General features: G+C 42.3%; 1 protein-coding gene across 1 annotated transcript in view; it reads left to right on the forward strand.

Moving 5' to 3' along the window:
* Window positions 1–22,970, forward strand: part of LOC149301678 (uncharacterized) — a 58,356-nt gene extending 35,386 nt beyond the window's left edge. The window contains exon 4 of the mRNA XM_089484351.1: window positions 21,926–22,970. Coding sequence (XP_089340477.1) covers window positions 21,926–22,475 — 550 coding nt within the window. The 3' untranslated portion in view covers window positions 22,476–22,970. The remainder of the gene's footprint in view (window positions 1–21,925) is intronic.
* The last annotated feature ends 1,514 nt before the right edge of the window (window positions 22,971–24,484 follow it).

Here is a 24,484-nt window from a genome sequence, read left to right on the forward strand (position 1 = left end):
ATATATCATAGATGCATCTCTTAGTTAGGGCTATTTTCCATCATGCTTAAAAGAAGCGGTGCTACGGCCCTTTATGGAAAAGCCCTTCTTAGATCCCATGGAGATGAACAATTACAGACCGGTCTCCCATCTTCCATTTCTAACCAACATAATTTTGAGGGCAGTTGCTCTTCATCTCCAAGCGGTCTTTTTCAAACTGGCCTCAGGATGGGATACGGAGTCGAAACTGTTATGGTTGCCTTAGTAAATGATCTTTGCTTCAAGATGGGATGTAACTTCCCAAACTTTAAGGTGTATTATTATGCAACTTGTCTCAAATGGTTAGAAGAATGGTTCAAATTAGAAAACAAGAATTTATTGAATACAGAAAAAGCTAACCTGAATCTTGGTATACATGCATATATGTGGTATACAAAACCAAAAGATAATAACACTTTTAACCATCATGTTATAAGAAGATCATTGCTTAAAGTATGGTATAAAATGAGACATCAATTTTGGGTGTCACTGCAAGAAGCCTATTACAGTAGAACAAAGGACAAAGATACTCCATGGCTAAGATACGGAGATTTAATAAACCAAACACCAGAAGGAAAATACAATATGAAATCTATGGAAGAACTTAATGAAAGAGGAAACATGAAGGACTGTTTTTTATAGAACCAATTAAACAATCGTTTTAAGGCAGACAATAAAGCTCCTGGGTTAACGATGGATAACAATGAAATAGATAAAATTATGATGGACAAAAAAGGTAAACACATATCCAAATATTATAAACTATTAAAAGAAAGAAATCTAGAAGATGAAATTATTAAACACAGCATGATAAGATGGGCACGTGATATAAATAAAACTATAATTATAGAGGAATGGGGAAAATCATGGAAAGGAACAAATAAATTCACTCTGTGCCAAAACTATAAAGAAAATGATATCAAAATGTTATAGAGGTGGTATCTAACCCCCCAAAATCCACCAGATACACAAAACTGGCAATACTAAGTGCTGGAAATGCAGGAAGCCCAAGGGAAGCTTCTTTCATATTGGTGGACATGCATTAAAGCTAAAGGATTCTGGCAAAGGATTCATGGAACCATCCAAAACATACTTGATATGAATATCCCCTTTGAACCAAGTGTATTTTTACTAAACATGACACACAACATAAAGTCAGTAAAATACAATAGAATTGTTTTATATATGGTCTCATCTGCAAGGATCTTATTTGCTCAAGTTTGGAAATCTACAATTAATCCTTCTATCGAAGATTGGTTGATTAAGATATATGAAGCTAGAAATATGAATATAGTATCTGCCTTACTAAGAGGGAAACCAAAAGAAGATTTAGAAATGGAATAGAGTTGTCTTAAAACGTTTGAAGAAAAGGGCGATAAAATTCCGTTAAATTAATAGTTAATATTTGGTCAATATTTGGTCATTTAAATACTATCATGGGAATATCTCAGTGTAATAAAAAATTTTGAACATAAAAAAAGGAAGACCCACATCATTGTTGTGGGGAGGGCCACACACCAAGTTATTATAGCCACATTCTGTGCTGCTCCTGGCCTTGCTGCAGTTGAGCCATTGACAGTTCGAGCGTGGCGACACGCTCCAACGCTGCAATGGTCAAAGGAAGTGTTTAGGGTGGCTTTGCTTGTTGTTTCTTGCTTCCTTCACCCTTAAATGTAGGGACCATTCAGACTACATTTTACCCCAGTTCCCAAACCGGTTTACACTTGCGCCGATTTTAACACAACTCGATTAGGCGCTTGCACAAGAGATCCAGGACAAATCCCCCTTAGTGTGGTTTTCTGAAAGCGGACTATTGACCCTTTCTTTTTGGAAACAACTGGCTCTTCCCTGCTGCCGGCAAATATGAACTCAACCCGAGTCATGATCAGGTCAAGTTCAGGGGGTAGATTGCCCCGATTGAGGTAAAGGGTAATAGGAACTTGTTTCCGGGGAGATTCAATATGGGGGCACCTGGATCTGCCCAGTTCTGTCCAGGGCAAATGAGGGAGTGGGAATGGGGCCTTTGTGAAGGTGGGGGGACTGGCCTTCCTGGTGCTGGGCCTCCGGGTGAGCGATGCATTGGGCAAGGAGTCCCTCTCCTCATCGCCTGCAGCCTCTGGTTCCGCTGGAGGCAGGGCCTCTTCTCCAGCATCACCTGGAACACGGAACCAGAACAATGGACAACAACAAATGTATGTGGCATGTGTGTTTGTGCATATACATCCGTACATCTGTGTGTGTATATATATTTATATATGTGTGTGTGTGTGTGTGTGTGTGTGTAGGCATCTCTATCTAAGTGCACTCAGACTTATACCTTTATGAGCCTATATATATATATATATATATATATGGAATGTTTCAAGTCTATAGATCTTGCATACAACACCCATAGATACATCTATACATACCCATAGATATCTGTTGGGACGTGTGCATGTGTACATACATGTATTTAAATATATATATATATATATATATATATATATATATATGGAGAGAGAGAGAGTTTATATATATATATATATATATATATAGAGAGAGAGAGAGAGAGAGAGAGAGAGAGGGATGGCAATGTCTTTAAGGAAATACGCAACATCACAATTACCTCAATCCAGTGCCCAAAATAGAAGACCATCTTTAGAATATAATACTAAACAGACAGATATTCTAAAGGTGGTCTCCTATTTTGGGCACTGGATTGAGGTAATTGTGATGTTGCGTATTTCCTTAAAGACATTGCCATTTTCGTTATCCTATAGAAATATTTTCTTTGTCAGTGGTTCTTGCTTTTCTTTATTATATTTTCCCCTTATTATATCAGATTAAAACAGTCTGTAATCCTAGAGGAAATCAAAAAACTAAATCAAGAAATGCAAGATATGCGGCAAGAAATGAGGAAAATGAAGACAGATTTGAAACGTGAATTTAAAACAGAAATTAAGAGCTTGAAACAAACGGTCGAAAAGGTGGCAAAAGATCTAAAAGAAACAGATACGAAAGTTGAAACTTTGGAAGTTAAAACTAAGGAACTGGAAGATAAGACATTACAACTTTCACTAGAGCAAGAAAGAGAACGCAATCAAAGAGCTATTGCAGATCTAAAGACCAGGGAACGATGTCTTAAAATTAGAGGACTCAAGGAATTACAAATCGAAGACCTTTATAAATATATTTTACCTATTTTGGCTGATTTCACAGAAATATCGTGTTCAGAGCTTATAAAAGAAGTGGACAAAATCTTTAGAATCAACTCTAGAACAGCAAGAGAAAGAAATCTATCAAGGGATATTTCAATTTATTTTATCAGAACCAGAACTAAAGAGCTAATTTTGGAGAAAAGTTATCAGAAAAGACTAATTGTGGATAAAGAGGAGCTAATGATTTTGAAGGACATTCCTGCGAGAATTCTGAGGAGGAGAGCAGATTATAAACTTTTGACATCATCCCTTAAAAGACAGAATATGCCATACAGGTGGGAAATACCAGAGGGAGTTTCTTTTACCTACAAGAAAAAGAGGTTGAGGATCAACACACAAAGCAAAGCGAAAGATTTCCTGAGAACACTAAAGAAGAACCAATTACCAGAGGAGACAAGTAATTCTAATCAACACTTGGACCATTTAGGAGAAGAAGAAAATCAAAGTGACCAGGGGGACGAAGGAAGTGAGGAAGAGAAAGAAGAAGGAGAAACAGCTAACGAGTTATAAGATAAGTGTTTTTTTCTTCTCTCCTTCTTTCCTCCTTGCTTAGTTTTTACAAGAGAAAACAGAGATGAAATTTAAGATAATTCCTTGGAACATTAAGGGATTAAATACTTCTATTAAGAGGGAAAAAACTTTCCATCTCTTGAAAAAGGAGAACTGGGATATAATATGTCTCCAGGAATCTCATATAAAAAAATCAGAGATAAATCTATTGAAAAACAAAAGACTAGGAAAAGAATTTATTTTGGCAAATGAAAACAAAAAGAAGGGTGTGGTAATATATGTTAAATCAAATATACCATCTAGAGAGATTCTAAAGGATAATGAAGGGAACTACATTGGAGTAGAAGTAAAAGTCGAAAATCAAAAAATATTGATATTAGGTGTGTATGGACCATTGAACAAAAAAGACAACTTTTACCAAAATTTAATGAATGACGTTCTGGACTCAAATTATAACGATATTATTATGATGGGAGATTGGAATGGGGTGCTAAACCCAACCTTGGATAGAAAATCGGGTAAAATAATTTTAAAAAATCAAGGAAAACTACCAACTGCTTTTAAGAACATGATTGATAATTTGGGCCTAATTGATGTATGGAGATATAAATATGATCGAAAAGAAGATTTTACGTTCTTTTCCCATAGACATAAATCACTTTCAAGGATAGACATGTTTTTTATCTCTAAAAATTGGGCTAAAAATATAGTTAATATGAAAACACTGGTAAAATCTATTTTGGATCATAATCTCATTGATTGATAATAAAGGAAGGGAAATTAAAACATTGGCTTTTCCAGACGATTTGGCGCTTTTCCTGGAAAACCCCTTAGTAAGTATTAAAGAAGTTCAAAGTGAATTAAAAGAATTTGAAAAAATATCAGGGTTGAAAATAAATGAAAGTAAAACAAATATGCTAATTAAAAAATTAAATAAATCTGAAGAAAACGAACTAATAAAAATATCAGGATATAAAATAACTAAAAAAGTAAGATATCTAGGAATCGATATTACAACAAATAATGCTGACCTATTTAAGAATAATTATAGTAAATTATGGAGTTAGATTAAAAGGGATTTAGAAAATTGGAAACCTTTAAAACTATCTCTGTTAGGAAGAATAGCTTGTATTAAGATGAATATTTTACCGAAAATATTATTTTTATATCAAACAATTCCAATTATATTAAAAGATAAATCAATTCATATCTGGCAGAAAGAATTAACGAAATTCATTTGGATGGGGAAGAAACCCAGGGTACGAATTAAGACGCTACAAGATGCCAGAGAAAGGGGTGGATTAGACGTCCCAGATTTAAAAATTTATTATCAAGCAACATGTCTAGTTTGGGTTAAAGACTGGTGGGAATTAAAAGATAAAAAGCTTTTGAAATTGGAAGGTGAGAGCATAGCTTTTAGATGGCACGCGCACTTGTATTATAATAAAGAAAAAGTTGATAAAGAATTCAATAATCATTGTATAAGGCAACCTCTCATTTGGATCTGGAAAAGAGATAGGAAAAAATAGGTGAAGAAATTACACTTGAAACTTCCCCTCAAGAAGCGTTCCTCTGGAGAGAAAAAGGACTGACAAAAATTGGCTTAGATACAAGGATTTACTAGTTAAAGAGAAAAATGATTTTAGATTTAAAAGTGAAGAAGAATTAATAAATCAAAACTATAAAATACATTGGTGCCTAAGATGGCAATTAAGAGAAAGATTTAAAACGGACCAAAGAGAAAAATCAATAGCGAAGGAAGAGATGTATTTAGAGAGATTATTGAATTTAAGTAATAAAGGATTACTATCAAAACTATATAAATATCTGTTAAAAATTGATTTGGAAAAAGAAAGCATTAAAAATAACATGATAATTTGGGCCCAGAATGTTGGACATAATATTGAGTTGCAACAAGGAGAATATACTTGGAATAAAAGGTTAAAATATACACGATGCCAAAATATAAAGGAAAATTACTACAAGATGTTTTATAGGTGGTATAAGACCCCGGATAAATTGGCTAAAATATATGGTGTAAGGAATGAATGCTGGAAATGCTTAAAAGAAAAAGGAACTTTCTTCCATAGCTGGTGGTCATGCGTAAAAGTTAAAAAATATTGGCAAGAAATACAGAAGATAATTTGCAATATATTGGAAATAAAAATGGAATTCAAGCCAGAAATTTACCTGTTAAATATAATAGATGACAATTTGGGGGGGGGGGGGGGGACATGGTAGAATAGTTTTTCTTTTAATCACTGCAGCAAGATTAACATTAGCCCATAAGTGGAAGGAGGAAATCATTCCAGATATAAATGATTGGATTGAAAAGATTTATGAATTGGCAGAAATGGACAAACTGACACAACTATTGAAGGACGAAAATCTAGAAGATGTTTACAGAGACTGGGAGAACGTGTTAATATATATACAACAAGGAAGAAACGACTTATTTACAGAAGGGTTTAAAGATTAAGATATATGAATGAATTATATAAGTATTGAATGTTTACTTTAATATATTTATGTTCATATATAGTTATATGAGTATCATAACAATCTATAACCTTACATAAACAAACAAATAAATATTAGAGTAGATAGCCAAAGTTTGGAGTTCAGGCAAGGAGCATCAGACTGAAGTCACAATGGGACAGTCTCAATGCTTCAGGCAAGGAGAATCAGACTGAAGTCACAATGGGACAGGCTCAGGCAAAGAGCATCAGCTGCCCTCAGTTCATCTCTGACATCTTCCTCCTCCACATCTTTGTTATGCCCAAGTTTGTAAGGGCAACCTGTTTAACCTGAGAGCGTGTAATGAAAATTTCTCTTTCTGTGGACTTATTCAGAGCAGGGCTAACACAGATAGTGAGACACCAAATTTGGGTTTAAACACTATACATGCAACATTTATTAAATCACAAAAATAATACAAACATTGATTATAAAGAGCTCTTTCATTCACTCACACATTCATACAATACTCACACACACTTTCCTTCCGCCAGACATTGATCAGTTGTCCTCAAAGACTGGGGATGACATTGTCATCGCGCGGTTGTTGCCAACAAAATTAGGGTGAAAGCCAAGGCTCCTTATACTTTTCTTCTCTCTGGCTTTTGGCTGCTGAAGTCTTGCAATATTGCAGCCCATTACTCAACTTCTTCTTTTCGGGAGGAGACAGCTGTTCAAAGAGTCCACGCTGTTCAAAGGCAGGTCGTTCTGTTCAAATCAGTCCATTGTCCTGTCAGTTCCTCTTTATTGCGACTCAGGAGAGGCACTGGTCACAGTTCGACACACCTGAACAGCACCCCGCTTCAGCTTCCAAATTCCTCAGTCTTTCCTCGTCTCAGTTGCCAAATCCCTACTTCACATCAATGCTCTGCGTGGAACCATCTTGTTTAGTTCTTTAGCTTGTCTTAAAACACCATTCCTTGGTTCTTTGGTTCTTCAGTTTTAGGTTTAAGTCAGACTTCACACATTAGTCTTACATCTTTAACTTGGACACCATCCCCTTCATACAGTCCTTTATTTCCTTTCTGTCTTCCTCCAGTCAATAAACTTCTACCTGGGGTTATTCTTTGCTGGGGCAGGTATCAAGGGACTCCCCCACTGCCAGGTCCCAGGCTATAACTGCCCCCCGGCGGCCTTCCTTTCCCCAGTCTGGGGCCGGAAACCCAAATCCTCCAGTGGTGGCCTGGGAGGTGTGAGCTTCAGGAGGTTTCCCAGTCTTGGGCTTAGCCCTAGTTCCTCTGAAGAAGGCACCTGCTCCTCCACCACCGGGATCTCCAGAACCACCTGGTTCCACAAGAACTCTTCTTGTTCCTGGGTCTCCATTGGATAAAAACTGTGAGACTTTGCAAATGGTGAGATCTAGAGCCAGTCCTATGCTCAAAAAATATAACCCATTTGAAACAAGAGCAGCTTTATTGATGAATCCAGGCAGAAACATCCATTAACACCTTTTTGCAAAGTCTGAAGTCCAAATAAACTTGCTCAAACCCTCCCTAAGCCAGCCCCCAATTCCCAAGCTAAAGCAACACAAGTGGAGGTTGCATAGATACCAAGGTTGTCTCTACTTCCCTTCCCTTCTCCCAGACAGCCTCACCTTGAAGAGCGGTCTTCCCAAGCTTCACTCCTCCTTGATAACCATCTCCAGCTGCAGCCCCAGCCCCTCTCCAAACACCCTCCTTCATCTAAAAGCCACTCGATCTGTCCTTCTAACATTTCCCCCTACATGCTCTCTATAACCCATCACTCTACACTACCTGCTATGAACTACAACTATAGCTCCTAGTTTAATAACCAAACCCTAATATTTTACTCTTTATGGCAGAACCCTTATACACTGTTTCTGACATGCAATGGGCCAGTCTGAATCCTTCAGGTAAAGAGCACCACCCTGAAGTCACAACAGTACTGTCTCAATCCTTCATCCAAGGAGCATCAGCCTGAGGTCACAATGGGCCAGTCTCAGTGTTTCAGGCAAGAAGCATCAGCCTCAGGTTGCAATGGGCCAGTCTCATTCAGGGAAGGAGCACCAGCCTGAAATCACAATATGTCATGAATATCTTTATTCATGCATTTATTCATTTGGCATTTATGCCATAAAGGTTATAGGTTTAGATTAGAGTTAAGATAGATGGGATTTATGGTGGGTTAAAATAATATGTTTTAATATGTGCTTTAATAGAAGATGCTACAAAGAGGTAGAGAGATCATGGCTAAAGAATGTCCTTGTTTGCTAGGATTGGAATGTGTGGGAATCACCCTTCTAACAGAGGCTGGAGTTTAAAAGACTGGTCTCTGTAAAAGGAGGGGGAACATAGTTATTGGTATCGTTATATTGTATTATGTTGTTATGTGTTTATGCTTATTATATTTTCATATGGTATCATATTAGATTGGGATTGATGGGGTTTCATTTTATATATATATATATATATATATATATACAGTGGCGCCTCCGCATACGCGGTCTTTTTATAGGCGGCTTTGAGCATAGGCGCTCAAAGCCGCCGGCGCGCACGGGGCGGAAGGGCGGCACGTCCCATTCAATTGAATGGGTGCGCGCACCCGTTGCACCTTCTGTGCCGCTGCGCCGCTGCGCACGAGCCCCATTGGAAACAATGGGGCTCGAGCATAGGCGGATTTTTTTATACGCGGAGGGATCCGGAACGGATCCCCCGCATATAATAAGGTTCCACTGTATATATATAGTTAAGCCATAATGTTAATTAAAACTGTTGTGTGGCTGAGTTCTGTGGTCGAAAGCCACAGGTGCAGTGGTTGAGAAAAGGCACATGAGAGCTTAATTGTTTTTAGAAACGTTGCCAGAATCTTGGCTGGGAGGACATTGCGCAGGAAAGGGCTATCCAGTTAATTAGCTTTATTAGTTAATGGGGTGAGGTTGATAAGGTTATAAAAGTGATATATCCATACTTTCATTCCTGACAAAAAAAGTCACTTCTATTACATGTATCTTCTTCAATAAAAGCTATTCCTTTTTCAAAGTACTGCCTTTTGTGTTGCAAGAGGGGCTGCAATTAGGACCCTGACAGATATCTCTCTCCCCTTCCATTCACCCTGCTATCCCAAAAGGGCTGGAGAGCATACCCAACCATCCACAGAACCTTTCTCTGCTCTTGTGTAATGCCAGGTCAGTCAAAAATAAAACACACATAGTCCATGATCTCCTACTGGACCAAGAGGCTGACCTGGCTTGTTTCACGGAGACCTGGCTGGGTGATGAGAGCTCAGCCACCTGGGATCAGGCCTTACCAGCTGGGTTCTCCATCAGTGAGCAGGTAAGGGGACGTCGCTTTGGTCCATAAAGACAATCTTGCTTTGGCCAGGATACCTATCCCTACGATGGACCACATCAAATGTATTTGCCTCAGCTTAAAGACTAGGGAAAGTCTGGGGATTCTGTGGGTTTACTGTCCGCCCCGTTCTTTAACAGACTCCCCAGCGGAGCTGACACAACTGTCTTTGTGCTGCTGCTGGATTCGCCTAGGCTTTTAGTCCTGGGTGACCTCAACATCCCCCTGGATGCGCCTCCTCAGCATGTGCAGGGATTGCCAGGGCCTAGATGCTGCTGCTTATTCCGCTGGAGGCCTTTGCAGGAAAGGAAGTTATGCTCTGCGGGTTCAGCGGCCTCCCTTTCCTTCCTTCCTTTGAGGAGACCGCAATAGAGCCCAAGGTGCAGAGCTGGACTCAGGAGGGAAAGGCAGGAAAGGAAGGCTCTGCTTTGGAAATAAAGATCTCTCTGTGTATCCTGTATGCTTGTGTGTGTGTGTGTGTGTGTGTGTGTATGTGTGTGTGTGTGTGTATGTGTTTGCCTCTTCTGTTCTCATGGCTGGGAATGATATGAAACCTTTTGATAAATGAACATGTATTGCAATCCTATATATATACATATTATCAGACATAACTCCAGAGAATGTTATCCTTTTGGATGCCAGAAGGTTCCTCTCATTCTCCAGAGCAAGAAGCAACACCTCAGCTTCCTTCTAGAAGATAAAGCAAAAAGGCTTCGAAAACAACTGAAGCCTTGGGCAAGTCACACTCTCTCAGCCTCAGAGGATGGCCATGGGAAACCACTCTGAAGGAACCTGCCAAGAAAACCCCTTCAGAGACTCCCAAAAGGTCACCATAAGACCTGGAAACAACTGGAAGGCAGACACCAAGAACAACATTGGGAATATAGGTGCAAGCCTTGCCTTGGGAAAGTGTAATGACTGGGCTCCAGTCAATGGAGGTCTTCTTCAGGCAGTAAAAGGAGGTTTATGCAAATGCAGAATGACATCACTGCTACGGAAGGCTCCCTTGACCAATCAGAAGGCAAGATAAAGGTTCTTCTGGAAGCTTCCATGAGAAGGAGATATAAGGCCTGAGAGACCAAGAGACAGTTGGGGGAATTGTGTCGGTTGGAGATCGAGAGAGAGAGTTAAAGAGCGGATCTTGGAAGTTAGTCTCAGAATTGGACACTTGGGTCTATTTATTATTTTAATAGCTTATATGAATTGAATATTATATACTTACAAATATTGTACCTGCAAGATTCTTAATATCTTGTATGACTTATATTTCAGTTATATTTTGTTATTTATAATGAATACCTCCTTAGAGTATCTACTACTCCTTTTACACGTGTTTTGGCTTGGTTGATGCTTGGAAGATCAGTAAAGAAGTAGAAATAAGGTTCCTTAACTGGTCCCAGTGTAGGTTAAGGGAAACCCTTTTATAATTCACTGAATGATGGCAGCGTGATTTAAGGAAGTTAAGGGTCTGCTGGGCTAAGAACCATAATGTCTGAATGTCTCATTAACAATTTGTAAGACACTCTGATAGCCTTTTGACTGAAGAGAGAGGTATAAAACTATTATTATTATTATTATTATTATTATTATTATTATTATTATTCCAGGGCCGCAGTTTGGCTGCTTGGACCACCGGAGATCATCACAGTGAGTCAGTTGGAAAAGCCCATCTCACTCCAGAAAATAAAGGTACTTGAGGAGTTTGCACTCTCCGTCTTTCTGTAATAATAGCTACAAAACTGATGATAGCATTTGGGACATTTAGTCTTTTAATAAAATATGGGGAAATGCGAAAGCGTTGGGAGGGAGGGACTGCCAACAGAATTAGGAGATGCATTGCAGGCTATGGACAGTTTGCGGCCAAGAAAGGTCCAAAACACACGGCAGCAATAGTCCAGTGTGAGAGCGCTTTAACTGCCCTGGCCCAGTGCTAGGGAATCCTGGGAACTGGAGTTTATTGTGGCACCAGAGCTCTCTGACAAAGAAGGCTCAATGTCTCACAAAACTACCTTTCCCAGAATTCCCTAACACTGAGCCAGAGCAGTTAAAGCAGTCACATATTGGATTATTGCTGCAGGTTGTTTTGGATTTAGGTGACCCATTGCAAATCACACCCTCTGAACCTCAGAGGATAGCAATGGCAACCCTCTCTGAAGAAACCTTCCAAGAAGGAAGTTGGCCAGAGTGGTTGGGAGTTCTGGCTCATTAACATCTGGAGAGCAGCATGATGTGTATTTTATTGATTCCTGTTCCCATCCCTTGTAGTAATGTTTTTAACCCTATATTGTAATTGTTTTATCTTGTAAAGTAATGTTTTTAACCTTTGTAAGCCGCCTTGATCATCTCCATGGAAAGGCGGAGTAAAAATAAAAATTATTATTATTATTATTAAGAATACCCCATGATAAGGATGCCTTAGGGTTGCCATAAGGTGGAAATGACTTGAAGACACACATGAAGAAGAGAAAAAAGTCTACAATTATTTCTCAGGTTGTACATGGGAATGGGAAGCAGTGTGGTGCAGTGGTTTGAGTGTTGGCTTACAACTCTGGAGGCCAGGGTCTAGTGCCCCACTCCTCCATGAAACCAGCTGGGCAAGAAGTCACACTCTCTCAGCCTCAGGGAAGGCAATGGCAAACCTCCTCTGAACAACTCTTGCCAAGAAAACCCCAGGAGAGGCTCCCTAGAAGTCGGCAATGACTTGGAGCTACAGCACAAAATACAACACAGCCTCAAGAAAGAGACAGCATGGTTTAGTGGCTGGAGCATTGGACTATGACCCTGGAGACCAGGGTTCGAATGCCCTCTTGGCCATGGAAACCCACTGAGTGACCTTAGGCAAGTAGTCACACTCAGGGAGAGGTCCTTGCAAAACCACTTCTGGACAAATCTTGCCAAGAAAAGCCTGCAAAGGGCTTCCCTTAGGGTTGACATGTCAGAAACAACAAGAGAAGTAACACTACTAAGGGGGCTTAGTCACACCTCAAAATCCAGATAGGTAGAAAGAAAAAGAAAGAAAGAAAGAAAGAAAGAAAGAAAGAAAGAAAGATGGGAGTTGTAGTCCTAGTTCAGAGGGATTGGAGGGGCCTTACTACAGGGCAGGACCCCTCCTCTTTCTGGCATTGTGGATGCTGGGACATCCAGTCCAGGAAATACACTGTAAATCCCATTGGCAAGAGAAAAGGCTGCTACTGCCTTTCAGATCCAGTTTGCCCCAAATCCTTTATGAGGCCAGAAACCCCTTTGTTAGGAAGCGAACCCCGAATATCTCAGGAAGGCTCTCTATCTCTCAAGGCCCCCTCCCTCCAGGACTTCCTTCCTCTCTTCCCTTCAGTCTCTCTCTCTCCCCTGAAGGCCTCAAACTGCCAACTGCCAAGCGCTGAGGCAGAGGCAGCCATTTTTTGTTCTGGTGGCCATTTGTGTTCTGGTGGCCATTTTGTGTTCCATCGATCATTTTGTGTTCCGGTGGCCAACCTTCTCTGAGGCCTCAGTTGAACAGAGGCTTCTCTTTCTCTCCTGAGGCTCCAGAGTCAGAAGGAGGCCAAAAGGAAGGAAGTGTGTCTCTTGGTGTGTCTTTTGTGTCTCTTTTCTGAGAGGGTTTTCTTACACAGCTCTTCTCCTTCTGGGGAACATGGGTTTTAAAAGGGATTCAGAAATGGGGAGGATAGTTTTAATACAAGCCTTATTCTTCTTCTTCAGAAACATCGGGCTTTGGCTCCTAAGAGGAGGCTAGTACCCCAAAAAAGGCGTAAAGTGGCTCCTTTGGGAGGTTTTAAAAGTCTCCTCAGTTTCCTTATTAATAGTTTTCCAGGCAAGAAGGAAGGTGCCAGACTAGACCATCTCATATTACCAAGAATGAAACAAACAAACATACAATCAAAGAACAACAAGAAGAATAAGGATTAGACAGAAAAAAAACTCCTTATTTTTTAAAAAAGCTAAACCATTTTTAACAAGATAAAAATTCGACTTGGGTGCTTCTATCCTTTTACAACCAACTCAGGCTTTATCTGCATTATAGAAATAATCTGGATCGAAACCTTTTTAACTCTCCTGGTTCTGTCCTATGGAATCCTGGGATTTGTAGTTTGTTGTGGCATGAGAGCTCTCTGGCAGAGAAGGCTAAGTGTCCGAAAGGTAAAATCCCAGGATTCCATAGCACTGAGTGGTTAAAGTAGTGTCAAAGTGCCTTATTTCTATAGTGCGGATGCAGCCTTCTTGGGAATGGGGCAGATGCTGGGGAAAAGAGGAGGAATGCAGAAGGAAAGGAGGATGGACGGACAGACGGAGGGCCACCTGTAGCTGGACTGGTCTCCCTGAACGGTCAAGACCTGAACTGAGTTGTGGACGATGGGCACTCTTGATATCAATATTAATATCTGTCACTATTGTACAATAGTGAACAATTAAGCAGGGGATCAGATTCCTCCTTTCAATAGCATCAGGAAAATGTTTAGGTGTTGTTAAGGTTTGGAAGTCCTATTTGGGGACTTTTTGTGTTCTCACAGCCATCGGGTGCCATCAGGAATACTTTTCTTTAGGATCAGAAATCCTGTTTGGGGTCCCTTCCGACTTTAGGGCCCTTTCATCGCCCATTTTGTGTTCTCTCAAGGCCTCAAACTGCCAACTGCCAAACACTGAGAATCAAGAGGCCATTTTGTGTTCTGGAAGCCATTTTGTGCTGCTTGTGACTGTGGGGAATAATGTTCCAGAACCTTCTCTGAGGCCTCAGTTGAACAGAGGCTTCTCTTTCTCTCCTGAGGCTCCAGAGTCAGAAGGAGGCCAGGCTCCTTGGGCCAAAAGGAAGGAAGTGTGTCCCTTTGTGCCTTGGGCCCTCCATTTTGGGGCAAAGGAAGGAAGGAAGGAAGGAAGGAAGGAAGGAAGGAAGGAAGGAAGGGGTCTGTGGGGGGGTCTGAGGAAGGGGAGGCAGGAGACTCAGGGCCAGTGGGAAGGCTGGGCTTTGGAAGCAGGGAGAGAGAGGTGGGGAAAGAAGCCCTCCCTTTGGGCCCTAGCTGGGGAGGGTCCCACTGGTCCTTGCCTCCCCCTTTGGGAAAGGCAACCCCCTCAGCCCCCTGGACTCACTCCTGCCTCTCATTTCTAGGGCTGGGACTCAGAGGAGTTTCCTAGGCATTGTCACCTTCTGTCCTCCATGGCCATTGGCACTGACCCCTTTTCCCATTGCCTTCCCTCCCTCAGCCCTGTGGACCTCCTCCGCATTCAGAGCAACCATTCTCTACTGCTGAGGAGACGGCCTCTGACCCAGGGAAGCTCCAGCCATAAAGGACTGCAGAAGAGACCTTTCTGGGGCTGCAGGAATCAGGTTCTTTATACTGAAGGTAGGCCTTTATTCCTGGAGCTGGAAGAGGATCTTTGTTTAAATGTTTCAGTCCAGGATTATGTGGAAAGGTTGCAGCTGAGAGAGTGAGTCCATGCTTTGTAGGCATAAAGCCCCCAATTCCATCTCTAGCACCATTGTCTTCCCAGAAGGTGGAAGTGAGATTTCCAGACCTCAGACACACAGTTCGCCAGTGAGCCCTTTTTATGGGGACTGTGTGTGTACATGTTGTTTACTAGAGCTTTGTGAGATATTAGTTTCACTGGGTTTACATACATCTTCACTTCCCTCAAATGAGCATAATCTAGGGTGCAATGTTCAGTCATAAGCCTATACATTTATACATTTTTGTTATATCAAATGCAACACATTCAGCAGTGTGCATCTTTTTCAAAAATATACAAGGAAAAGTGAAGAAATTGTGGATTTTACAATAGATCCATTCAGAAACAATGCAGACAAATGTACATGCCTAAATTTCTATGTGGCTTTAGCAAGCAGAGGGAGGAGGTGCACACCTCATGCTCCTGCCATGACTGACATAGACAAACACAGCAGTTAAGCTTAGAGAAATAGTCTCATTTGAAAAAATGAAATAATTATTTTGACCAGTGTCTAAATGGGAAGGGGGCCATGATGATGGGAGGGCATGGATCAGATCTGTAAGGTAATTCATGTCTCATTCAGCCCAAGAGCTAGAGCTTCTCCACCTGGGACATAAAGCAGGTCCTCCTCCTCCTCCTCTCTGTGAAAGAGAAGTCAGATTCTCATCAGTCATGACAACACAGCATGAAAAATTTGTATTCCTGAATTCAAAATCTGAGGAGTCCTGAATCCTGTTGGTTAACCGTCGAGAGTAGACCCATTAAACCCATAAGTGACTGGTGAGTCAACATATAAATAAATCAAACTGATTCAGTGATTCTACTCTGATCAGGACTAGGCATAGGATACAGGCTAGGATTTAGGTCTGCATGTGGCTGGAACAGGATATTCCCAGGTCAAGATGAACAGGTAACAGTGTGGAAAATGGGCATTCTCCACATGGGCAGAGAAACTCTCAGAATTGTGACTTCTCTGCATGCAGAAGTCTGCCATAGGAATTGGGTGCTCCCTTTCCATCAGCTCAATCCTCTGGTGCCCCCTGATCCTGGGAGAAGGGCTGGATCCCATGGAAGGGGAAAAACTTGAGAAGATAGAGCTCCTTTCCTGCCCTTCCTGACGAGGGGCCTCCCTGGGGAAGGGACAGTTGTAGACCCATTCCACCCAGAGCAACACTGGAGCATAGAGAGTTCTGCTGGTTTGGCCATTGGGAGAATGAGGAACCACCAGGCCAGACAGCCTGACCCAGCAGAACCTTCTATGCTCCAGTGTTGTTCCGGGTGGAATCAGGCTACTGGATGTGAGGTATTAAGGAAGCATCCAACTGTGTTTCTGTAGTCAGAAGCAAAATGAAGACATGTTTCTCTGAGGGCCACTGTGGACCTCTGCAGGTTTCAGCAGATAATGCACTCATTTCACATCTAGATATGAGGAAATAGTCAGGACTTTTTCCAGTTCCCATCCCCTGATCCCCAGCTACTCTCACAATGCATGGAGTACCTGTTGTGTAGGGGAGCTGCAGTGAGTCTTCTAGGTCCAGGGGGCTTTGGTTGGTGCAGAGGGAGAAAGGAGATGCCTCGGCCCAAAGGAGTCATTCGTTACCTGCCTATGTCCCCAGCAGGATGCTGATCTCTGACTTTGAGTGCTGCAGGGTTTCTTGCTAAACCAAGCCTTACCCTGGTCTCTTTTCTCAGGAACTTCATCTCGACCCTCTTGACACAGTGTTGGGACATCGTTTGCTGGAAGTGACCCAAGTACAAGGCCACCAGGATCCCCTGCCCACCTAATGGCCAACACAAAGGACAAGCAGAGGGAGTTGGGCTCCAACAGAAAGAGGCTACCAAGGTACAAAAACTCTTTGGTAAGTTGCCATCCTGACTATTAGTTTCATATGTGTCATTGCTGGACCGGCTCATGAAAGCAAGCGGAGAACATCCTGTCCCAGTGTGGCAGAGAGAGTCCTGGTTAATCCTCTGTCACCTCATTTTTTCAGGGGCTTAGAAAATGTCCTATTTCTCTCTCCTCCTCCCACTTTCCCCCTTCTCCTCAGGTCAGCTCAGTTGCTGCAAAGTACATTCCAGGTTCAGAAGAGTCTGCAGCCCATCAACGCAAAAGAGGGGAGAGGGGAGGAGAAAAGTGGGCAGGGTCTTGCCATTGCCAGGAGTCTCCACCAAAAGCAAAATGCTGTACCCTTCCTCACTTGAGTGATATTTATCATTAATAATTTTAGCCATATTGATCCCCTTCTGGTGTTGCTTGTCGACATGTGTCTTGCTTTCCCAATCTGTGAAATGCTGGGGGATATGGAAGAATATCTCTGGACCTAAATTGAGGGTGGGCCCAGTGGCCCTCAAGCCCAGAGTACTCCCCAGAAGTTCTTTTTAAAAATGAAATTAGGTGAGATGTGGCTAAATGTACTATAATTTATTGGTTATTAAATGTACTATACATGTTGGGATAGTCAGTACCCTAATCAATCAATAATATCCCAGAAATGGCCTAAATTATATTCTTTATTATGTTGTATATTATATTGAAAAAATTTGAGACAAACTGGATCTCTACCTGGACCGGGGGAGCCTTGAAACAGTGGTACACGCTCTGGTAACCTCTCGACTTGATTTCTGTAATGCGCTCTACATGGGGCAACCCTTGTACCAAACTCGGAAGCTTCAGTTGGTTCAGAATATGGCAGCCAGGCTGGTCACTGGTTCTTCCAGGGTCAGCCACATAACACCTATCTTGAAAGATCTGCATTGGCTGCCTATTCGCTTCCGGGCGCAATACAAGGTGTTGGTCGCGACCTATAAAGCCCTAAATGGCTTGGGCCCAGAGTACTTGGAGGACCGCCTCTCCCCATATAATCCGCCCTGCACACTTAGGTCAGGAGGGAGACACTTCTGCGAGTTCCTGTGACGAGATTGGTAATAACAGCGCAGAGGGCTTTTTCAGTCGCTGCCCCGCAGTCCTGGAACTCTCTCCCTATCGAGCTCCGCTCAGCCCTCTCCCTTGAGTCCTTTAAGAATTTGAAGACCCATTTGTTTCGGCAAGCTTTCCCTACCATGTCCTGAATTATCTGCTCCTGTAATGATGTTTGATCGTGTTTTAGCTAGGGGGTTTTATTGATGTTTTTATTGGTCTTAAGTTAGGAATGAATGATGGCTTTTATGATGTTGTATGGTTTTATCTTGGGGGGTTCCTATGTTACATAATGTATTGTTATTGTTTTGTTATTATTGTTAACCGCCGTGATCATTGGAACGGCAGTATATAAATAAACCTTCATTCATTCATTCATTCATTCATTCATTCATTCAAAGGCTGTAGCTTTTTGCTTTCTTGCAGAATTTAAAGTTTATTTCCTGGACTGAATTCTGAATTGTTGAAACAATATTTGTGATGCACCATGTCTGGATAAGGGCTATTTTCTGTTGCAGGTGACCTTTGCAGATGTGGCGATATATTTCACTGAAGAGGAATGGAAACTGTTGACGAAAAAGCAGAAACTTATGTACAGTTCTGTGATGATGGAGAGTTATGAGAATGTGGCCTCTGTGGGTAAGGAACCTGAATCCATTGCCCTTCCTGTGAAGACTGAGGGCCCTTTCATAATTCACTGTCAGAGCGCTATGATTCCACTTTAGAATTATAGAATCAAAGAGTTGAAATAGACCACAAGGACCATCCGGTTCACTCTTCTGCCATGCAGGAATAGACATTCAAAGCACCCCCGAGAGATGGCTATCCAGCCTCTGTTTAAAGACCTCCAAAGAAAGAGACTCCACCAAACTCTGAGGGAGTATATTCCACTGTTGAAGAGCTCTTACTCTCAGGAAGTTCCTCCTAAAGTTTAAGTGGAATCTCTTGTCCCTGTGGCTTGCATCCATTGTTCCATGTCCTTTTCTCTGGAATAGCAGAAAGCAAGCCTGCTCCATCCAGAATATCACATCTCTTCAAATATTTGAACAGGGCTATCATATCCACTCTTAACCTTCTCTTCTCCAAGCTAAACATATCCAGCTCCCTAAGTCGTTCCTCAGAGAGCATGGTTTCCAGACCGTTCACCATTTTGGTTTCCTTCTTCTGGACATGCTCCAGCTTCTCAACATCTATTTGAATTGTGGTGCCCAGAACTGGACACAGGATTATTGCAAGTGAGCCCTGACCAAAACAGAATAGAGTGGCACTATTACTTCCCCAGATCTTGACACTATACTCCTATTGATACAGCCTAGGATCACATTGGCCTTTTTAGCTGCTGCATCACACTGTTGACACATGTTCAACTTGTGCTCGGCTACCATTCCTAGTTCCTTTTCACACGTAATTTAATTGCCTTAACAACCTCCTGTGGAATAGTGGAATTTCTAGTTTATTGTTCTCCACTTTGTAATGTTTCTAATTATCGAATCCTAAACTGCGAGTTCTGGAATTTTGTGGGAAGGAGCCATGGAGATTAATGCTTTTTGCCCTTAAATGGTCCTCAGCCCATTCCTGAGCATGTTTCCTGGCTTTTGTGGCCCCTCTTCCAGCCTTTTGAGGCTCTGGAGAGGCTTTCTGGGGAACAGGCATCCTTTGGCCCTGCAATGGATCAGAGAGGGCCCAACAGTGGCAAAATGGCCTCCACTTTCCCAAAGGGATGCTGTGGGATATTGAGGGGCAAAACATTATTCCATATTTTTAGGTGACACAATGTGAGGTTGCCTCTGAGATCCCCTGGGAGCCAATGTAATCCCCACCCCCAATAGTAATCCATCCCAGTCTTGGAGATGCCTTAAAGCTGTTTTAAGGCGCCTCTCTGGCATCTGACCCTCACCAAAATTGGAATCCAGGTCCCAGCCCCCTTGTTCTCCCTTTCCTAATACATTATTTGTATATTGATTATCCTGCCTTTCTCAACAAATGGGCTTCAAGGTGTCCCTTTTATGCATCACACACACTATGTGGGTGTGTTTCTGTCTGTGATAGAGAGATGGAGGGAATGTGAAAAACAGAAAAGCGGGAAAGAGATGCTCAAGGTGAGATGCTGAAGCAGTGCAGATGGGCAAGAGGGAAGGTTGGAGAGCGGATGAAGAAAAGGAAGGAGATCAGGCCCTTGGGAGCCAGGAGGGGAAGGCAGGAGCAAAGCCAGGATCTCCTAGCTCTGTGCGGAGAGGAAGGACCTCTGGGAAGGACCAGGAGAGGGGCCTTGGGGATTGGGAGGCAGCCACCAACCTCACAGATTTTAAGAACTGGTTTGAGTGAACTGTGAGAACATGGCTCAGGCCTTGTTTTCAGACATATTAAGGAGCTCCATATTGCAGTTATCAGCAATGTCTATGAAGAGAGGAAAGTTGACATAAAAATTCATTTTTCGCTAATGTTTCTTTTCCTACTTAAGCTTCCTTAGCTCCATGGTTGATTCAAGAAGTCCTTTGTTACCCAAACTGCTCGAGTCTAGGGAGGATACCTGCAAGTGCTATGCTTTTAGAGGAATTAGCTGAATAGAACGAAATAGTTTTACTGGGGCAATAGTGACCTCTGGACTCAGCCAAGCTATAGCAGGTCCTGAATCAAACAAATATCCAGAGGGATTTGAAGTAGGTTTTTGTGTTTTATTTAGGGGGAAAGCAAAACACACAGACACATACAAATAAGTGTTCATACACACATGCAAGAACTAGGTAACAAAGATGGGTGTGGTGAATAGATGTAAGGCTTTGTTAATGGTGATACGTTATCTATCCAGATCTTTCTTCCAATTGCTGAGGATTTGGAGTGGGAAGAGGTCAGTAGTTCCCGCGACAATTGGGGTTGGTGAGTGCATGGAGGTGCTTAGCCAAGAAAACAAACAGTGTCTGTCTGTAACTGGACTGACACTGAAGAACAGCAAGTCTGGGCTGATATTTATTAGTGAAATTGGTGCTTGGGGGCAGAAACCAAGGGTTCAGAAAGGTTTATATCACTTTAGAATATTTCCTGTGTGGGGGAAGAATGGTTTGAAACCGAATTGAATTCAGTGGGTGTTTGATGCAAATGCCTGAGACAAAAGGGATTAGCACACTGAATCTCAGGTCCTTGTTGGCTCTGAATTTTGATTGCGTTCACAAGCCAATGTACATTGCAATCTGAGGTGATGCACCCAGATGCAGCTCAAAAATAACATAGCAGAGTACAGAAGCAAGTATCTAGATATAGGCGTTGGCAATGACTGAACACTTTTCACACTAAAAATAAGGCACAAACACAGTTGATTTCCTCGAAATCCTTGGAGGTTCTCTCTCTTGAGTTGCAAAACAATACAAATATTTGCAAGCTCTCCTCTCCGACTTCCATCAACTTCACCGTCTCCTGAACACACAACTCCAATCCAATCCACATGTGAGCTGCATACTGTATTGGTTGGGAGTCATCTCCTGGTGCCAAACAGCATGAAATGACCTCAGCAGTTAGCTACCATCATGCCTTGGGCTCTGACTCAGGACTCTATGGCAGTCTCACAGGATATGATGCCAGCTGTCAATCAAAGTATTTTTGCACATATTTAATTGAATTTTTTTAACAGTCCTTTGACTATCTTCTTCTACTGATTCCCTCAAGGCAGTCCCCATTCTTTCCTAGCTCCTATGAGTAAAGATGCAACCGTTCAATGGATTTAGGGGCATAAGCAGCAGGGTCATGCTTGGGTTATTCACAGCAACTTTATTAAATGGGGCAACACCCTCCTCTCTTAACTCTGATTTTCAGTCTTGTCTGTCATTGTCCTTCTTTACAGAAAAACATTTGATTCATGAGAGAGTCCACAGAAGAAAGAAGTCACACAAATGCCAGCATTGTAGGAAACGTTTTGCTTACAAATCAATCCTTGTCATGCATCAGAGAGTCCACACTGGAGAGAAGCCATACAAATGCCAGCCTTGTGGGAAATGTTTTTCTTGGAAGTCATACCTAGTGAGACATCAGAGAATCCACACAGGAGAGAAGCCACACAAATGCCAGCATTGTGGGAAAGTTTTTTTCCGGAAGTCACACCTAGTGAGACATCAGAGAATCCACACAGGAGAGAAGCCATACAAATGCCAGCATTGTGGGAAATGTTTTTCTTGGAAGTCATACCTAGTGACACATTTGAGAATCCACACAGGAGAGAAGCCATACAAATGCCAGCATTGTGGGAAATGTTTTTCTTCGAAGTCAGACCTAGTGAGACATCAGAGAATCCACACAGGAGAGAAGCCATACAAATGCCAGCATTGTGGGAAAGTTTTTTTCCGGAAGTCACACCTAGTGAGACATCAGAGAATCCACACAGGAGAGAGGCCATACAAATGCCAGCATTGTGGGAAATGTTTTTCTCGGAAGTCACACCTAGTGATACATCAGAGAGTCCACACAGGAGAGAAGCCATACAAATGCCAGATTTGTGGGAAAGGTTTTTCTTCAAAGTCAGACCTAGTGAAACATCAGAGAGTCCACACAGGAGAGAAGCTACAGAAATCCCAGTAATGAACTAACATTATATTTGTCAAGAAGGAGTACAAAGAATATATTTTTAATCCTGTCGTAATAAGAAAAGGCCCTTATTATTTTGTTCGCTTTGTCTGTTCATATATCTGTTTATGTTTTAAAGTCATATTTGTTTAGTTTAGATTTTAATTGCTAATATTATAGGTAATTGCTTTGGGTTGTATATTTGTCGTGGATTGTGGATTGTGGTATAGGTTAGGTAGATGAGGGGTGGGATTTGTTGCAGCTGGATAGAATAGTTACGGGAATGATATCTTTTGCAAAGTGTGAGATGTTGTTTGAAGAAAAATTTGGGGTATTAAGAGAAAGGGCTAGTTTCTGGGAATGGCAAAGGGGGCCATGTTACCTGTGGGGCATAGACGGTGGGAATTGGGGGTAAGGCTAGGTTTGGAAGAGGGTGATGTTGAACGTTTGGGGTTTTAATGTATTGTTTGTATTGTAGTGGGCAGTTCTGGCTTAAACACTGGATTTCTGTGTGTTCTCAATAAAGTTCTTTGCTATTTCAACACACTGGACTCTTTGATGCACAGAAGTTCTGAATTTGCCCAAAACTGACCCTTTCTTCTCTCCTCAGTCCTCAGTTCCATTCCCAGCCATAAGAACAGAAGGGGCACACACACACATACGTGCACAGAAACACACAAACATACAGGATACACAGAGACAGCTATATTTCAAAACTAGAGCCTTCCTTTCCTGGCTTTCCCTCCTGAGTCCAGCTCTGCACCTTGGACTCCATTGCGATCTCCTCAAAGGAAGAAATGAGGGAAGGAAGGGGAGGCTGCTGAACCTCTCGTACATACCTTCCTTTCCCGCAAAAGTCACCAGCAGAATAAGCAGCAGCAGCTAGGCCCTGGCAATCCCTGCGAATGCTGAGGAGGGGCCTTTGGGGGCATCTATGTATGCAGAGTCTCAGCCCCTGAAGCCATGGCTGCCCTCACAGTCTGTTCTTAGGGAGGGAGGGAAGTGGGGAGAGCCCTTGTTCATTCAGAGGAATGGTTTTCTGGGGGGCCCTTGGGGGGTTATAAGAAGGAATAAAACCCCACTTCTCTTCCCAAAGAAAGGCAGGGGGCCTGCCAGGTCTCCTCTCCCTCTTTCATTCCCTGCCCCCTACTAGGAGGATTCCTTGGGTCCCAGGTACTTGGATGGTTATTATGATAATAGACGCCATGGGGACCGTTGGACAGAGGCATGGCCATGAAGGGGAGGGGGATCCAAAGGTAAAAAGGGCTTTGAGGAGCCGCCTCCTTCCTGGAAAGTGGGGCAGAGGAGAGACTCTCCCTTCTGATGCCTCATTTGGGGAAGAGGTTTGTGCCAAATAGAAAGCATCACACAGTATGCAATCGTTATGCAATATCGTTATCGTTAATAGCACCGTTTTTTGAGGGGGGTAGAGAAGTTTTCTCTGGAGTCCTGGGGGAGGGGGCTCTGGGGGGGTAGAAAAGAGCCAAAATCTAGGCCAAAGCCAAGAGGAGGGAGAAGGAGGGACCTCAAAGCTCTGGCAATCCCCTGACAACCTGGGAACGGCTTAGAGGCCCACAGGATCTGGATTGGGCACCCCCCTCAAATACTTACCTTTTCCTTCACAACAACCCTGCAGAGGAGGACCAACAGAGAGACCCACAGCCCCAGAAACATACACACACCTGTTCTGGGAGCATACTGAAAGGGCCTTGGACCCTTTTGAAGGGATGTAATAATAGTAATAATAATAATAATAATAATAATAATAATAATAATTTAAACTCCACCTTTTCTCAAAGGAATGAATATAGATTACAGTAATAAAATAACATACAATTTAAGAAATACAACAGAGTGTGTTACAGAAGTCGAGCCGAGAGGTGACCAGCGCATGTACTACTGTTTCAAGGTCTCCCTGCTCCAGGAAGGAGTGCAGTTGGCGTATCAGCCGAAGCTTATAACAAGTGCTCCTGACCTTTGCATCCACTTTAGCCATCAGATGAAGTGATGAATCCAGGAGTTTT

The sequence above is a fragment of the Sceloporus occidentalis genome, unplaced genomic scaffold (genome assembly GCF_023333645.1).
Source record: "Sceloporus occidentalis isolate IW3139 unplaced genomic scaffold, rSceOcc1.0.p SCAF_21, whole genome shotgun sequence".
Lineage (NCBI taxonomy): Eukaryota > Metazoa > Chordata > Lepidosauria > Squamata > Phrynosomatidae > Sceloporus > Sceloporus occidentalis.